We start from the raw sequence: 18,446 nt of genomic DNA, 5'->3' as shown, positions 1-18,446 counted from the left end.
TATTATCTCATTTGTCTTTCATTTCACCCAAAACTTCTTCACTTTTTGTCCATGGCCGACTTGTGTAGTGCATGCAATTGAAATTTTTTATTTCACTCTCTCAGTAAATCGTTTCTGATTAATTTTATTCAAAAACTTCTTGAAGAATGTTCCCTACTTCTAGTGGGGATTTGCTTTAGTCCTAGTCTCTCTGGGGGCTTTTTAAAACAAAACAAACAGAAAGATTTTCACAGTCTCAAAGTCTGGTTTCTCTGGCCCAGTACTTTGCTGTCAAAAGTGCTGCTTTCCCCTCCCCCCGCACTTCCTTAGAGCCTTGGGAAATCAGATCTTTGGAGAAATGACTTAAACCGTCTAAACTCACTGATGATACTCAAGTGAAGATTGTTCCTTTCAAAGTACTACCTAGGACACCACCTTTTGAAATACAAAGTGCAGGTGGAACAGGAAATATTAATCAGAAAGTATCTTTAAAATGATTGATTCTCTTAATAGGCTACTTATTCTGCACCTGTAATATATACTTGAGAAAGTACAAGGATGAGAGCAGACATGCCCTTAGGGAGTTCAATCTGAATGACTCTGTAGCTTGATAAACATAATTCAAGCAAGGGGCAAATCAAATGGTTTTAAAGGATTTTTATTAAGGCCTTTTTTACCTTCTCCCCTTTGAGAGACCTTATTCACTTTTGTAACCTTAACTCTAATCAGCTCATACCATATACATTGCCAGCCTTGATTTTTCTCCATCTGGTCTCACATCGTCAGTTGTGTGGATGTGGTCCATCACTTGCAACTAATCACATTCCATCTCCTAAGAAGACTTGATCATGATTTCCCATTTCTATTAATGATACTATCTTTAACTGATCACTCACTATAAACCCCTTGAATTACCTCAGACTCTTTCCCCTTTTGTGCCCCTATATCTAATTAGTTCTTAAGTTTTGTTGGCTCTTTATTCTTAGTGTTTCTCACATCTCTCTGTTCCCATGGTCACCCTTTCATTTTGTGCCTGCATTAACAGTGTTCTCTCAAATATTTTTACTATCTGTATTGTCTTACCCTCTCAGTTCAAGTTCATTCTCCACATTAAGTTTTCTATAGAACACATTGGATATGCCACATCCCTGCTTTAATTTTTTAGTGGATTTAAAAAATATATATATATATACACACACACACACATACATATGCTAGTATATATATAGATATCAGAAAGGAAGGGAGAGGGAGAGAGACAGAAACATCAATGATGAGAGAGAATCATTGATTGGCTGCCTCCTGCACACCCCACACTGGGGATCAAGCCCACAACCTGGGCATATGCTCTGACCAGGAATTGAACTGTAACTTCCTGGTTCATAAGTCAGCACTCAACCACTGAGCCATGTCAGCCGGGCTTTATTGGGTTTTTATTGCCGAAGGCCTGACATTTCATTTTCAGCTTTGGGTATAAGATTGTTTATCCTTCTATATGAACTTTCTATGCCATATAAACTGGCTTTCTCAAGTTGAAGTGATGTAGGGTTCTTCTAAACTCCAGTAACTTATTGTCTGCCTGATTGTTTGTACGGATGAATTATAGCTTTGTATAGATTTATTCATGTGATATACTTTGAGCCTTTGTCATTTTCCAGGCATGGTTGTTGGGTTTGGGAACACAGTGGTGAGCTACACAGATCTGTCGCTGCCCTTTTGGAGATTTTAATCTAATGGGGGAAATAGTTATCAAGTCATCACACACAGTTCTTTGTGAATGGCTGTTAGTGTTATGGGTGAAAAATATAGGGCACTGTTACAAGCATGTAGTAGGGAAATTGATCTAATGTGGAGGGCAGTGAGGAGAGTTAGGGAGGGTCTCCTTGAAGAAATGACAGTGAGCTGAGTTCAAAGATGGGTAAGAACAAACTAGGAAAATAGAAGAACATTCCAGGCAAAGGGAACTGCTTTTGCAGAAGCCCTGTGCCTTTAATAGTTACTCTATCTTATCTCCTTAGTACATTAATTTCTTGTTCTTAATCCCAGTACTGTTTCCAGTACTATCTTGCATATACTAGGTACTCAATAAATGTTGGAACTATTTGTTTTGGGGAGTTGAACAAACACTTCAGCTCTTTCTAGGCTGCACCATGATCACCCATAATGCTCTTTGGTTTTCACTTAGCATTACATCACCCTTTTCAACAAATTTAAAAATTCTCTCATGTTTCGCAAACTTTTGGATGATTTAACATTGCATTTTTAAAGCTTTATTTTGAAATAATTATGTATTCGTGGTAAGTTGCAAAGATAGTACAGAGATTCCTGTGTACAGATTACCCAGTTTCCCCAATTGGTTACATTTAGCCAGGAAATTGATATTGGTATGTGTACAGGTTTTTATCATTTTATCACATGTGTATATTTGTGTAATCACCACCACAGTCAAGATACAGAATTAGTCTTAAAATCAGAGATCTTCCCTATAACCTCTTTGTAGTCACACCTACCTACTCCCTCTCCCCCACTATCTAACCCCTGGCAACCACTAGTTTCTTTATGTCTATAAGGTTGTCATTTTTTGTAATGTTACGTAAATGGAGTCATACAGTATGTGACCTTTTGAGATTGGCTTTGTCACTCAACACAGTATCCTTGAGATCTGCCCAAGTTGTTGTGTGTATCAGTTGTGTCTTCCTTTTTATTGCTAAGTAATACTTCTTAGTATGGATATATTATGATTAGTTTAATCATTTACCTGTTAGACCTTTGTAGAGTAAACTTTGATAATTTTTTTTCTTTTGTAATGTAAGTGCCTGACTTAAGCTTTGATTGCTAAGGCATCCACTTCAAAGGTATCCACTTCAAGGATGCCTATCTTCTATCTCTATGTATAAAAGGCTAATATGCAAAGTGTCCCCTTGGGAGTTCGACCAGGAGTTTGATTGCTCGCTATGACGTGTGCTGACCATCAGGGGGCGGCGCAGAATGAAGGAAGGCCCTGGCCAGCAGCCAGAAGGCCCTGATCAGCCTTGATCGTTGGCCAGGCCTAGGGACCCTACCCGTTCACGAATTTTATGCACTGGGCCTCTAGTTTCCAATAAACATTGTTAGCTGCAGGACTAGATAAAGAGCCAGACCAAGTCCCTCCACTGAGTGCCTTTATTTTAGATATTTTAGTTGATTTCAGTAACCAAACCTTTGAGTCGCTTGTTTTTATTCTTTTCAAGCTTTAAATTCTGGTTTTTGTATTTTAAATTCATGAATAAAGAGTGAGCCAGTGAAACCCTAGGCTCACTCCAATAAACCCTAGCCTCAGCTCCAATAAAAGCAGAACCCCAGACCCATGTGCATGTGTGCTTCCCACCATCTCATGATCTTGCAAGTAATGAACCTTATTTAGTTTTCTGATGGTTATTGCTGAAGGGCATCTTGCAACCATAATAAGACATAACTTTTGGTATCCCTGAGAAAATGTCCAAGAGTGCAATTGCTACATTGTGTGATTTAGTTCTTAAAGAAACCAACCAACTTTTTTAGAGTGGCTCTACCATTTTATATTCCCACCCATAATGTCTGAGAGATCCAGTTTCTCTGCACCCTCATAAGCATTTGATATTGTCATTATTTTTAAAAAATATGTTTTTATTGATTTTAGAGAGAGGAAGGGAGAGGGATAGAAACATTGATCAGCTGCCTCCTGTATACCCACTACTGGGGATTGAGCTCGCAATCCAGGTTCGAACCTCATCTTCTAAGTGCCTGGGTGGAAGCTCAACCAACTGAGCCATCCAGCTAGCTCTTTTAATAGATGTGTAGTGATATCTTATTATGGCCTTAATTTACATTTCCATAATGATTAGTAGTGTAAAAAATATCTTCATTATTTATTTAATAAAATCCATCTTTTATTAAAATATGAATTAAATATTTCAGTGAACTATTTCTTCATGTCCCTTGACCACTTTCTAATTGGACTGTTTTTTGCCTGTTGAGTTTTGAAATTCCTCCATATATTCTACGTACGAGTCCTTTGTCAGGTGCTTTGCAGATATTTTCTCCCAGCCTGTTACTTACCTTTTTGTCCTCTTAACCATAGGTTAAAAATGAATTTTTATCTCAACCTCACATGTCATACAAAAAGTAAAATGGGTCATAGATTTAATTGTAAAACAAAATAAAACTTTTAGGGAAAATAAAACTGGAGAAAATCTGCAAAACCTTGGGCGTGGTGAAGAATTAGACATAATACCAAAGGCTTGATCTATTCTTTTTTCAATTGATAACTGGACTTAAAATGAAAATGTATGCTTTTGAAAGACCCTGTTAAGAAGATGATTGTATTTTATTTTGATTACTTTGTAATTATTTGAGAGAGGCAAGGTAATGAAATGCTTTTGAAATGCAATATAGGCTAATATGGACAGCTGAGGCACTTATTAATTAAGCCTTCTTTACTATTACCCTTTTTGACAAGCAGCTTTTAGAACTGTATAGTATATTCCAACTCTGGATATTCCTTAATTTTGTTCTGTTCTTGAGGACTGTAAGTATTTTGTTGGACTCAAGCTGCATATTGATTTTTCTCTTTACATGGACAACTGACAATAGTTAGAAAAGAGTTTTCTGTGAAGTTTTCTTTTTTTACATTTTATTGATTTTTTACAGAGAGTTAGAAACATTGATCAGCTGCCTCCTGCACACCCCCTACTGGGGATGTGCCCGCAACCAAGGTACATGCCCTTGACCGGAATCGAACCTGGGACCTTTCAGTCTGCAGGCCGACGCTCTATCCACTGAGCCAAACCGGTTAGGGCTTCTGTGAAGTTTTTGTTTTTTTGTTTGTTTGTTTTCAATATATTTTATTGAGTTTTTACAGAGAGGAAGGGAGAGAGATAGAGAGTTAGAAACATCGATGAGAGAGAAACATCAATCAGCTGCCTCCTGCACATCTCCTACTGGGGATGTGCCCGTAACCAAGGTACATGCCCTTGACCGGAATCGAACCTGGGACCTTTCAGTCCGCAGGCCGACGCTCTATCCACTGAGCCAAACCAGTTTCAGCTTCTGTGAAGTTTTAAGCCAACTATGCTATAAGCACAAATTTGGCCTTTCTTGGTTTTTACTTTATTTTATTTTAAGTATGTTTTTATTGATTTCAGAGAGAGGAAGGGAGAGGGAGAAAGAGATAGAAACATCAATGATGAGAGAGAATCATCGATCACTGCCTCCTGCACGCCCCACACCCAGGATCGAGCCCGCTACCCAGGCATGTGCCCCAACCGGGAATTGCACTGTGACCACCCTGTTCATAGGCTGATGCTCAATCTCTGAGCCACCGCGGCCTGGCCATCTATTCATTTTTATTAATACATGCAAAGTAAAATCTGGTCAGCATATTTTAAAGTCTGCCATTAGTTTACTCTACAAAGCACCAGAAAAGCAAGGGTATATATGTCTGGACGTGGTCCTAAAATAAATTAATTAGCATGAACTTCCTAATCTTTACTGGCAATGTGTGAAGAATGAAAGATGCTCATTGTCTTTCTTTCCAGACATCCTGCTGTCTGTTTAAGGAAAGAATGCCACCTGAATTTAGACAATAAGTGCTCAAGAAGTCGTTTAAATTTTACCAAGAATTTGCCGAGACCGGTTTGGCTCAGTGGATGGAGAGTCGGCCTGCTGACTGGGGGGTCCCGGGTTCGATTCCGGTCGGGGGCATGTGCCTGGGTTGCGGGCGCATCCCCAGTGGGAGATGTGCGGGGGGCAGCTGATCGATGTTTCTCTCTCATCGATATTTCTAACTCTCTCTATCTCTCTCCCTTCCTCTCTGTAAAAAATCAATAAAATATATTTTAAAAAAAAAAGAAGAATTAAAATAATCTTTGTGTTGGATTCTATTATTTCATTTGGAGATCTAGCCTTCCTATTCTCTTCATTCTCAATAATTTTAAAAAATATATTTTTATTGATTTCAGAGAGGAAGGGAGAGGGAGAGAGAGATCGAAACATCAGTGATGAGAGAGAATCATTGAAAGGCTGATTTCTGCACTCCCCCTACTAGGGATCAAGCCCGCAACCCAGGCATATGCCCTTGACCGGATCGAACCCGAAACCCTTTAGTCCACAGGCCGATGCTCTATCCACTTAGCCAAACTGGCTAGGACTCATAAAGAATTTTAAAATAGTGCTAGAGACCATGAATTTCAGTGATTTTTAGTTATCTTTTTTATTTCTGATTTGGCAGTTGTTTTGCAGTGCCATCTGTCATGTTGGCTTTTGGGTAAGGATATGGAATTCAACTTTCTGTAAGTTGAAGAATAGCTGCCTTCACTGGACAGTTTTACTATGATCCTTGGGACCACTTACATAGGAATGAAAGGTATTTCAAGTTAAAAGCTGTTTTGCAGAAATAGCCCCCACTTGTCTCTTTGAGAAAGGAAAACTGTTTTGACTTTGTTCCGTAAAATCAGAAGAATAAAGAGTTAGCTTTATTCTGTGGTATATTCATAATACAGTTATTGGGAGAGGGGAATGCTAAGATTGGCATGCTTTCTGTTAAAAATGAAAAGTTGGGAGAGTTTCTAACCCCTGGGAAGAATCTCTCACCTCAGGATCAGTTAATATTTGGAGGTCTTTACTACCTGGGAAATTATTACAGAGCACATGATTCTTTTAAGAATTGTTAGGCTTTCAAAAAGCTGTCAGTGGTGACTGATTGGATAAGGGGAATGAGGAAAAGGATAGAGTCATGATCACGATTAAGCGTGATTTGCAGGATTTTTACCTTTAAACTAGGTTGTATCATATACTGAGATGTTGAGGATTAGGAGAGGAATGTGTTAAGGTAGAAGGAGGAAAAATGAGTTTTATTTTGGACATGCTGAGTTTAAAGTATTTTCTGGACATCCATTTAGAGTTGCCAGTAGGCAGTTGGATATTCTGGAATATTTCCAATACCACCAAGCAATTGTCCAATTCTCTGTGGACACCAGCTGTGTGTTCTACAATTTAACTCAGTTCTGAATGATCTACATGCAGATCATGTCAGATCCCACAAGTTAAAGATTCAGTTCTACAGACTCCCACTTGAGACACCAGTTTCAAGTCCAGGTTGTTCTTCTGTACCTCTGACTGACCAGCTATAAATCAGGTTCCCATAAGTCCCTCCTCGGATTCGATCATTTGTTGGAACAGTTCATAAAGCTCCGGAAAACAATTACTTATGTGTAGTAGTTTATTATAAAGGATACAAATGAACAGCCAGATGAAGAGGTACATAGGGCAAGATCTGGAAAGGTCCCAGGTACAGGAATTTCTGTCCCAGTAAAACTGGGTTCTGGCATGTGAATGTCAAATTTTATTCCAGAAAATTTTATAGAGCTTTAACCTCCAGTCCCTTATTCTTCCCCTTCCCAGAGGTTGGTGGATTGGATTGAAAGTTCTAACCCTCTTGCCCTAGCTGGTTTGGCTGAGTGGATAGAGCGTCAGCCTGCGGACTAAAGGGTCCCAGGTTTAATTCCGGCCAAGAGCACATGCCCAGGTTGCAGGCTCGATTTCTCCCCTCTTCCCCCCACCCCCCCAGTAGGTGACGTGCAGGAGGCAGCCAATCAATGATTCTTTCTCATCATTGATGTTTCTATCTATCTCTCTCCCTTCCTCTCTGAAATCAATAAAAAATATATATTAAAAAAATTCAACCCCTCTAATCACTTGCTCTTTCTGGTAATAAGTCCCATCCTGAGGCTTTCTAGGGGCCTTAGCTTAATCATTCATTAGCATTAACTCGTGTGCTCAAAAGGGGCTCCTTATCAATAACCAAAGATATTCATATTAGTAAGGAAATTCCAGTGGTTTTATGAGCTCTGTGCCAGGAACTGGGACAAAGACCCAATATATTTATTACACCACAGATACAAAGGGGATCGTTATTTGGGAATCACCAGCATATTTATCAGTGGTTCTTAACCTTTTAAGAATAATAGTCTTAACACCCTCTTTCCCAGAAGTATATGCAGATGCCTAAAGAATCACATAATTTCTAAGTAAGGATTCCCTGAAACCCACACATCAATCTTGAGTTAACAGTTCCTATTCTTTACCCATCCCAAAGTCAACCACAAAAACATAGCAAAATTTTAAAGTCATATAAAATCATTTCGAAATGGTAAGAATTATAACAATATGGTTTAAAACTCATGTAAGGTATCATGTGGGGTACTTGGCTCTGAAGAACCATAATCTGTTGCCCAGAGTACGTCAGTGATCTTCCATGAGATGCACTATATCTACAGAAAGGTCTTTGTGTAGTAGATGTATAGCAGGCCTGGGAGGCAGAGCTAGGTTAGGTGCAGATCCAAGCTAGGAGAAAGTAAGGCACTTGTGGGTCTGGGCACAAGGCAGAGAGGACTAGATGGACACAAGTGGCTCATGATTGTCTTAGGCCACAATGTGGGTGATGGATCAGCAGCTCCTCATGGTATTATAATAGGAAAGCTAATGTACCAATTGCTGCGAGTGGTGGGCTGACTCTGAGTCCAGCACCATGGATAGCTCCAAGCCAAGTCTGTTCACTGCCTCTAAACATCTGAAGCAAATAAGGGCTTTTAAAATCTGGAGACAGCGAGCCTGTCTGGACAATGCTACTTCTGAGGTATACCATGAAAGATGGAACCCAGGATCTCTTAAATCATTACGTGATTGCAATCTTGAATAATTTAAACTATTCTTAAGGTCCAGGACAACACCACACCCATGTCTGAATAGCCTCACTGTCATTCAGGATCGGGAAGTAGGCATTTGAATGCATCCTAGTGGATTTTCTGAGGTAGCTTATCATTTTTGGAGACATTTCAATGAACCCCAGCCAACCCAGAGAATATCTCAATCTTTGTAACACTCTTCACAAACATTGTCACTCTTATGCCCCAGAGATGGTTCTTGCTCTCTTTGACATCCAGATTATGATGTTTTGTACCATACATCCTTACTTAGTTTATTTACTCTATCTGGAGGGATGCCTCCTTGGCCCTTGGTCTTCAAACATTTCTGTCTACATTGAAGAGTGAACAAATAGAATTTAATGGTGAGAGGGAGCTTTAGCGGTTATCTAGATACATATAGTTCTTTGTGATTTGTACCATACTTTAAAAGGATGAACCACTGCAGCACCTGAAAGAAGCATGAATATAAATTGCTTTCAGTTCTTGTGATCACCAAAGCATGTTTATAATTGTCAATATTATGCCAGGACTATATTAATATTTTATTACTTTAAACACTCATTACAGAAAAAATAAAGGCTACTCTTCATATCCCTTTTAATCTAATTGTGCCTAGTTTTTCTATTATGAAAAAAACTAGAGGTTGGTGCACGAATTCGTGCACAGGGGGAGGGTCCAGCCAACCCGCCCCAATGGGGGCTGATAGAGCAGGGCCAGTGAGGGGGAGGGACCATGGGTGGTTGGCTGGCCAGCCCCAGCCTTGATCAAGGTAGGAGGATCGATGGCGCCAGGCCAGTGAGGGGGAGGGGCCACGGGAGTTTGACTGGCTCACCTTGTCCCTGATCCAGCCGGGGGGAGGAGGGAGCACCCCCCAATCAGGCTGGTTGGCCAGTTGCAGTGCACGTCATAACTACTGGTCGTTCCAGTTCTGGTGTTCTAGTTGCTTGGCTTTTATATATATAGATTTCTTTTTGTGTGACTGTAAAATTATGGAATCTTTGCCTGGAAGAAACCTGCAGATTATCTCTAGTTCATTCTTGTCTTTCTTTTTCAACAGGGAAAACAGAACCAGAAAGGTTGACTTGCCTGCAGTCCTATTAAAGTGTCAGTCAGATTTCCAAACACCTAAATTAAAAAAAAAAAAGTGTGCACAGCCTTACATTTGAGAATTTTATTTTCAAACTTTATGAGCACTAATTTATTTACTATTTATTTTAAAATATATTCTCTTAACATGTAAAGGATTTTCTGTCTTAATTATTTATTGCTTCTTACCCAAGAAGATTAAGTTTAAAATTATATATTTAAGAATTTTCATGATTGTGTTTGTGAAACTAAAGCAGATTATACTCCAGGCATCTTGGTTGTCATAGGTATATTACATTCTATACTGATAGGACCCACCCAGCTGTCAGGTGCCATTTTATAAACTTTCCAAAGTTGCTAGAGGCTGCAGAAAAGCAGGCTTTTGATTAATCTGAGGGAGGAAGGGTGCTGTGAACCTATAGAAACACCGAAGAATGAATGCATGATTTTAAAAAAATTAAGGATAAAAATAGTTGCAAAAATATAAGATTGGTCTGAAAAAATTGAATGAAAATCCTAATGGGGTCAGAAGTTTACCAGAATACAAGAAGAAAAAGAAAATAAAAAACCACCAAAATCTTGGGTTTTAATTAGTACTTGCATTTTGTTCTAATTTTTCCTCCTTTTGGAGGCCAGTGGGAATTTTGGAGTATAGTGGAAGGCCATGATAGCTGTCTGAAAGGAAAAGGTCGTTCTTTGTTGGTGATATTAGCCTGTTTGTATTGTTCCAGAAGGATGCAGATATTTTCCCTCACAATCGGGAAGGAATTGTGCAGTGATTACTTTTGCTTAATAATGAAATAAGCCTCTAGCAGAGAAATATTACATATCACCAGAACTCTTCAAAGCAACAGTAGGTAGTAGTTTTTAGGATTTTGTGAGTTGAACTCTCTCACCAGAACCAAAGAGAACATATGATTAGAAATTACGGCACAATTTAAGAAAAAATGCTGATATCAAAGTATTGATTTCTGATATGCTGTATTGTGGCAACCCTAAGCTCTATATGGCCAAATACAAACATATCAAGTGCCCCTGGGCTTTAAAATGAATTATTGTGAATTTGGCATCTCAGAAAATTTTCAAAGCAACCAAAGGAAGCATTTGGGAGAGGAAGGGACTGAGAGTTTTAGAGACATTAGAAAATCAAATTTTGGGGATGGGGAAGGGTTTCTGGAGCTCCCAGTTAACTGGAACATTAGCTATTTTAGTTAGTGGTTCCCAACTGTACCAGTCTTAACACCCTCTTCTTAAAACATTCTGTAGTACCAGCTAGTTTTTCCTGAAGTGAAACTCATAGGTAAGTTAACTATCCTCACATTGTAACTTTTTAAGAATTTACACAGTGCCCCAGTTGTATTAAGTAAGAAAAAGCAGGAAACTAATATATACCATTTAAGTAAATACTCAGTTACTACTTTTCTATAAATTATGGTTACACTTATCGTGTGCTTCAAGTTACATTTGTAACTTTCTTACATATCTGCTTCTTTTCTGTGCTGTGAACGCCTTGAGAGTAAGGGACTCTATCTTATCTCTCTATTACCAGGACCTAACATAACACCTGGTAAATTAAAGATATTTAATTTACATGTTCAATTTCAGCCTGAAATAGGTTTTAAACTAAATTTTAGAGTTCAAACATCCTGGGTTTTTTTGGTTGTATTTCTTTCATGTCTCCCTTAACCAAGATTTTCCCTAACAAACCTGAATGAACAAACATTATGAACACTTTTCTCTTGAAGTTCCTAGTAGTTTGTGGAATAATTGACATTAAATTTTGATTGGCAGTTGCTAGTTTAAACTTTCATTTCTTAGGGGTCACAGTTCCAGTTCCCCCTTGAAAAGTGTATTATAATATTTTAATTTCTAAATAGCATATGAGTTAAGTGAGAAAATAGATAGGCCAATGCTTTGTAAACTGTAACATACTAAACAAGTGTCAGGTATTATAAAAATATTTATCTTTTTTTTCCCACCTGAGCGCCTCTCATCCCAGTTTGCCGAGTGGCGGTGGACCTGCCCTCTGAGCAGCTGCTCCCTGGTCCGGTGTCTTCCGTGGAGCTGGAGCACTTGCCTCTCCAGGGGACCCGGTCAGGGCTGGGCCCAGGGACAATAGCACTGTGAGGCGGTGCAGTTAGCCTCAGTCCCATGGCAGCCAAGAACCAGCCTCCAGGGTCAGCTCTGCGAGCCCAGCGGCAGCACTGCACGGCCTGCAGGCATCTGGAGGAGGTGGGAGGGAGCGAGGAGGAGGAGCCTGGGTCGAGGAGGCAAGGATCACAGCCCAAGTTCCTGCCCAATCAGCCTGGGGTTCGCAGCGGGAGCAGCTGCTCATCCTAGTCAGCCGAATAGTGCTCCCACTGTGGTAGCACACTGACCACCAGGGAGCAGCTCCTGCGTTGAGCGTCTGCCCCCTGGTGGTCAGTGTGCGTCATAGCAACTGGTCGCCAGTCGTTCTGGTCATCCCGCCATTAAGTCGATGGGCTTTAATTACATAGGATATGTCTTTGTATTTATTTTAGAGGGAGAGAAAGGGAAACATTGACATGAAAGAGAAACATTGAGTGGCTGCCTCCTGCATGCCCCCACTGGGGATCGAGCCCACAACCGGGGTATGTGCCTTGACCGGAATCAAACCCTGGACTCTTCAATCCGCAGGCTGCCTCTCTATCCATTGAGCCAAACCTTGTAGGGCTGTATGAGTTCTTTGTTTATTTTGGGTATTAATGCCATGTTGGAGCTATTGTTTGCAAATATCATCTCCCATCCCGTTGGTTGCCCTTTTGTTTTGTTGCTGGTCTATTTTGCTGTGCAGAAACATTTTAGTTTGATATGGTCCTACTCAATTATTTTTGCCTTTACTTCCCCTTGCCTGTGGGGTCAAATTCATATGTTCTCTACAACTCAGGTCCAAAAGTTTAGTACCTATGTTTTCTTCTGTGGATTTTATTGTTTCAGATCCTATATTTAGATCTTTGATCCATTTCAAGTTCATTTTTATACAAGGGGGCAAACTATAATCTGGTTTCATTCTTTTGCATGTGGCTTTCCAATTCTCCCAGCATCATTAATTGAAGAGGCTTTCTTTTCTGCATTGTGTGTTTTTGGCTCCTTTGTTAAAAATTGTTTGCCCAACTACCTGTGCTTTTATTTCTGGGTTCTCATTTCTGTTCCATTGGTCTGTGTGTCTGTTCTTCTGCCAATACCATGTTGTTTTGATTATTGTACCTCTGTAGTATAATTTGAAGTCAGGTAATGTGATATACCTCTGGCTTCGTTCTTTATAAATGGAGTACATTTTAACGTGGGCATTTGAGTTGCCTGTGAATATATTTTGCTTGCAAGCTCATATCATGAAAATATGCTTTGATTTTTTTTAACTGTATTGTCAGGCAATTAGAATTTATGTAGTTTTTCTTCAGTTACTTTTGCTGACTCAGAAGCTTAAGCTGGCACTGTGTGTTGGCAATGAACTCTTTACTGATCTGGGTTCTGGGTAAATTTGAAAAGTATTTCCTCTTCTCTGTGATAATTTATTGCTAATGGGTACATGAGTATATTTCAGCAGGTATCAGAAAGAAAAAGCAAGGGACAAAAATGCTTCTTCTCTGGTTCTTAAACTAATAATTAAGAATGTTCTTTGTTTTAAATAAGGTTAAGTATTGAGAATTAAATGTAAAAAAAATCACTATTATATGTAAGAAATAACATAATAGAGCAAGCCCCATGATACAAATAAAGGGAGGTAAGTGTCTCCTCTTGCTCTTTATGCGCTCACTCTCCCCCTTATATCCAGCTTTAGCCATTTCAGCTTAACTAACTGTCTCGGACCTGAACAATCACTCTAATTCCTAATTATTTTCCCCTCACAGAAAGTGACAACTCCTTTGTTTTAGTTTATATTTTTGCATATGTCTACATTCTAGCAGTGCAGCTACTGTACAGCAATCTGAGGCACTTTCTCTTGCACATAGACTACCCCTCGAAGACCATTGATGAAGTCCCTACCCCTTTTCCTTGCTGAGAGCCAGGTTTTCTTTCCCTTTAGTGGGCACTAAACAGAAGCAATGTTCCTTTCTCTTTTTCATACATAGGTGACATCCAACAGCTAGTTAAGAAACTTAACTGCTTCTTAATGCCCAGTACTTCTGTTGGCAAAACTTGCAGGGCTTAGCGCAAAGGTCCTACTGTCTAGTTATGTTTTCAGTGAGAACCAGCTATCTTCTTCCTCATCTTTTTATTTATCTTGTCACAACTTTTCAGAATGATTTAATATAATAAGCATTTTGTAGACATTCTAGTGCACTTACCTTAAGTTAGATTATATAGCTATTTGATATTGTGGGTGATGCTGTGAATTTGTGATTTGCATGGCTTCAGATGTCATAATTTTTCCCCCACTTTCTAGGAAGTAACAGCTAGCAGTCGCCACTATGTTGACAGGCTATTTGACCCTGATCCCCAGAAAGTTCTACAAGGTGTCATGTAAGTAGTATGTATTTAAGAGTCTATCAAGTCTTGTTTGTTTTCTTGTTTGAATCTGCCAAATAAATATTATAATTCTGAAAATGCAGGAAATTTTTTTCTGCCGTATTGGAAAGTCCCCTTAACAGTCATGACTTTAATATTGTACTGTTAAAGAATTGTCTGTTGTATAGTTAACTGACATGGCTAGCTTCATTTTTTTATAGGATACTTGTTTTACATTTTAAAAAATGTTGCTTTGGAGAATGCTTTTGTGACTTTAATCTCCAGCAAAAGCAAGAGAATAAAATTGATGATCTTTTATAATTGAAAAGGGTTAGGAGAATAGCTCAGAGGATTTTCTGTTTGTTTTGATTTTGGTTAACTCAACTGTCTCTAAGGTTCTAATACACTAATGATGTCTTAAATATCAGAATTTAGAAAGCGGTCATTAGAAATTTAAATAAACTCTTGATAACATAAATGCCCTTCTTTTATCTAAAATTCCATGTTTAATGAGAGAACGTATTTTTAAACAACATACCTGAAGTGATTGATTATGCTTTAAAAAATTAATTGGGACAAGTGTGATAAGATTGTAACTGAGTGAAAGACAGAATTCTTCGAAGTGCAGATTATCATGCTCTTAACACCTTAGTTCTAAGCGATAAGGTTTAGCCTAAGGGAACCACATAGCACCTGCAGTCCTGAACTGTGTTCAAGGGAAGGAGGACACAAACAAGGGTCAGGATGAGATACATTTGGGATAGCAGCAAAGGCACAAATGAGTCCCTTTCTTCTTCTCTTACTTACCCTGCTAGTGTTATCAGCCAATGGTACCTTCAGTTTAACTCTTGCTCAGCCATGGCAAGGCTAGGATGCTTCTACTGACTGCAATTCTTATTCAACCCCAACCTCCCTTCTCCTACCTCTCAGCCCCCAAGGAATTGTAGAAGGGATGTCTTGGGAATGTGCATTTGTAACATGGAAGCTAGATAAGTGAGTAAAGTTGCTTGGCTGTTCAAGTTGGGCTGGAAGGGAAAGTTAGGAGCTGGATGGAGACCCACCTGGTATACTTGACACTGTATCTTCTCAGTTTACAGAAATAGGAGATGGTATTTGTTTTCTCATTGCGTTAACTGTGCTTTTGTCCCCTTAACTAGGGGACTTTATAATGATTTCATCAGCCCCTTTTAGGCTAGTTTGATTATTGCCAGGAAATATGGTATTAAATCCATCTGTTAAATCAGGTTGCGTTATACTTACATACACAGATTAGTTGAGAGGAGGAAAGGTTTAATGTAATACTTCTCCTTAGACAGGCAGACACTCCACACACACAGCCAGATAGTCTATATTGATAATCCTAGAAATCACGAGGTGACTTAATCTAATCACCAGACTAAGAATCACTTAAAATTCCTCAATAAATAGTTTAGTTGAAAATGTCAGACTCATTAAGTGCTCAGTGAATAATAGTAGAAGATAATATTACTTTTTTCATTGCTACTATAATCATAGTAGTATTTAGGAAAAGAACTAAGGTTATGAATCAATGATTTTGTGTAAAAGACATATCTTGAGTTGTCTGATATGACTCGCTTGTCACTTGTCAATTTCAGAATTTTTTTATTTACCAAAGAACACTGTAGCTTCTTGAAAGTTGGCAAAATATTAAAGCATAAAAAAGTTGGGAAGAGCACATTGTAATAACGAGTTAAGGTGTAGTTTTCTATTTTCTAGCCTTAGTGCCTCTTAAGAACTTGTCAAGTCTCAGACACTTAGCTGTTAGCTAAGACAGGTAAGAAAGGTTTTGTGAAGGGATGGTGAGTGGAATGAGAATGGGCTTTGGAGTTGGACAACAGTATGTTGAATTCCTGGTTCTGACATTTTGTAGTGGAGTCCTTTTCTAGTGTGTGCTAGGCCAGTTGCTTTATTGCCTTGAGCCTTAGCGTCATCATCTTTAAAGTGAGAGTAATACTGCCCATCTTGCGAACTTGTAAGAATTAAGTCAGACATACAAAATTTAGTACTACAAATTAGCACTAAAGTGGATAATCGTTAAACGGCCCTAATATAAAACAATTTCAGAAATAAGATGAAGCCCTAGCCAGTTTGGCTCAGTGGATAGAGTATCAGCCTGCAGACTGAAGGGTCCCAGGTTCGATTCCAGTCAAAGGCATATAACTGGGTGGTAGGCTTGTGTGTGGGAAGAAATCAATCAATGTTTCTCTCTCACATCAATGTTTCTCTCTCTGTGTCACTCCTTCTCCCTTCCACTCTCTCTAAAAATCAATGGAAAAAATACCCTCAGGTAAGAATTAAAAAAGAAAAAGAAAAAGAAACACCAAAATGACGATTCTCCTTGAAGAAGAGAAAGGAAACTGCAAATAAAAAATATTCAACAGATAAAACAATTCAAACTCAAGAAGAGGGAGAGAGGCTAGAATTCTAATTTAGATATATTACACCTATTAGACCAAAAATGAATGTACAATATTCCAAACAAGAGCTTCTTCAGTTAAGCAAAAAGTAATACTGGTTCAAAGTGAAAGTGACGTAATGGATCTTTTAGCTTCAAGCTCCCACCTTCAATAATTTAAAAAATAATTTTCTGGTTTTAGATAATATTATGTTTTCACCTAAAACTTACGCTATTTTGATTGTTTAGGAATAAATATGCTTATACACGACTGACTGAAACTGTTTCTCCAGCAGAGCTAGATCTCAATTCTTTTCTTACTTTTTCTACTGTTTTAATGGCACTATGCAATGCTTACTTTCTCTCTTGGTTTTGATCACCGTCATAATACTCTTAATTTAGACATATGCCATTGTAGGCACTATATATGTTGTTTTAATAGTTGAGCCTTTTCTCTTTACCATGCAAAGACAAGAAGTAGAAACATTAATTTCCATGTAAAATTCAGTGCCTCTTGAGTTTATTTATTAGTGGGCAAATTTAAGATTCTAGCTAGATTTCAGCTAAAAATGTTTAGACAATTGCATGTTTGTAACATCTTTTTTTTTTTTAATATTTTATTGATTTTTTACAGAGAGGAAGGGAGAGATAGAGAGTTAGAAACATCGATGAGAGAGAAACATCGATCAGCTGCCTCCTGCACATCTCCCACTGGGGATGTGCCCGCAACCCAGGCACATGCCCTTGACTGGAATCGAACCTGGGACCCTTCAGTCCGCAGGCCGACGCTCTATCCACTGAGCCAAACCGGTTTCGGCATGTTTGTAACATCTTAATATTGGTTCTTGTTTTCCAATTCTCAAAGAGTGGCATATCCCCAAGGCTTACTTTTTTGGCTTTTCTATCTGGATATTCTTATCTCACCTCAGAGAGAATTCAGTGTGTCCAAAATTAAGAGAGATCCTTGTATTGCTAAGGGATTTATTCTCCAAGTTTCTTGGTGTTCCCTGCACCCAGGCACCCAGGCACCCAGACTTGAAGTAGTCACTCAAGATATGTCACATATCACATATCCTGTACCTATGAAATCACCTTGTTAAATGCTTCCTCAAAAGTCCTTAGTATTAATGATTCCTATGGTTGCCACCCTAATCAAGTGTCACAACTAGATACCTGGATAGATTAATTCCTTTAACAAACATTTGTTGAGTGCCTAGCAAATTCTAGGCATCATGATAGTGTGGAACTATCCTATATAATAAAAGGCTAATATGCAAATCGACCAAACAGTGGAATGACTAGTCACTATGACACGCATTGACCACCAGGGGGCAGATGCTCAACGCAGGAGCTGTCCCCTGGTGGTCAGTGCGCCAGAAGCCAGGTCATGGCTGGCTAGCGCAGTGGCAGTGGCGGGAGCCTCTCCCCGCTCCATGGCAGTCGGACATCTGCTAAGGACCCCCCCCCCCCCCGAGTGTAGAAATTTCATGCACTGGGCCTCTAGTATAATGATAAAGCAGTACTGCTCTGGAAGATCCAAAAGTCTAAAGGAGGAGACAGATAACTAAAGAGATAGTCACCATAGTTTGATTAGTGATTGATAAGTGCAGGTGGCCTTGGTGTACCACAAAGGAAGGGCATTAGCCATTTAGTTATCTCTCTTAAGTGATATCTGCATTCCAATCCATTCCACATTCAGCTTATTGTCCTTATTGCTTCCTTCATGTTTGTTTTCTGTCAAAAACACGGTTGCTCCTTAATCCTCCTCCCTT

At 39.0% G+C, this 18,446-nt stretch overlaps 1 protein-coding gene across 4 annotated transcripts in view; it reads left to right on the top strand.

The window, feature by feature from the left end:
- ARMC8 (armadillo repeat containing 8) overlaps positions 1-18,446 on the top strand; it is a 76,111-nt gene that overhangs the window by 1,517 nt on the left and 56,148 nt on the right. For 3 of the 4 annotated variants that reach the window (XM_059663832.1, XM_059663831.1, XM_059663834.1), the window contains exon 2: positions 14,197-14,273. The exons of the other annotated variant lie outside the window; for it this stretch is intronic. In XM_059663832.1, coding sequence (XP_059519815.1) covers positions 14,197-14,273 — 77 coding nt within the window. The remainder of the gene's footprint in view (positions 1-14,196; positions 14,274-18,446) is intronic. 4 annotated transcript variants of the gene reach the window in all.

This window comes from Myotis daubentonii, chromosome 14, assembly GCF_963259705.1.
Source record: "Myotis daubentonii chromosome 14, mMyoDau2.1, whole genome shotgun sequence".
Lineage (NCBI taxonomy): Eukaryota > Metazoa > Chordata > Mammalia > Chiroptera > Vespertilionidae > Myotis > Myotis daubentonii.
This window is presented reverse-complemented; position numbering and strand designations above follow the sequence as displayed.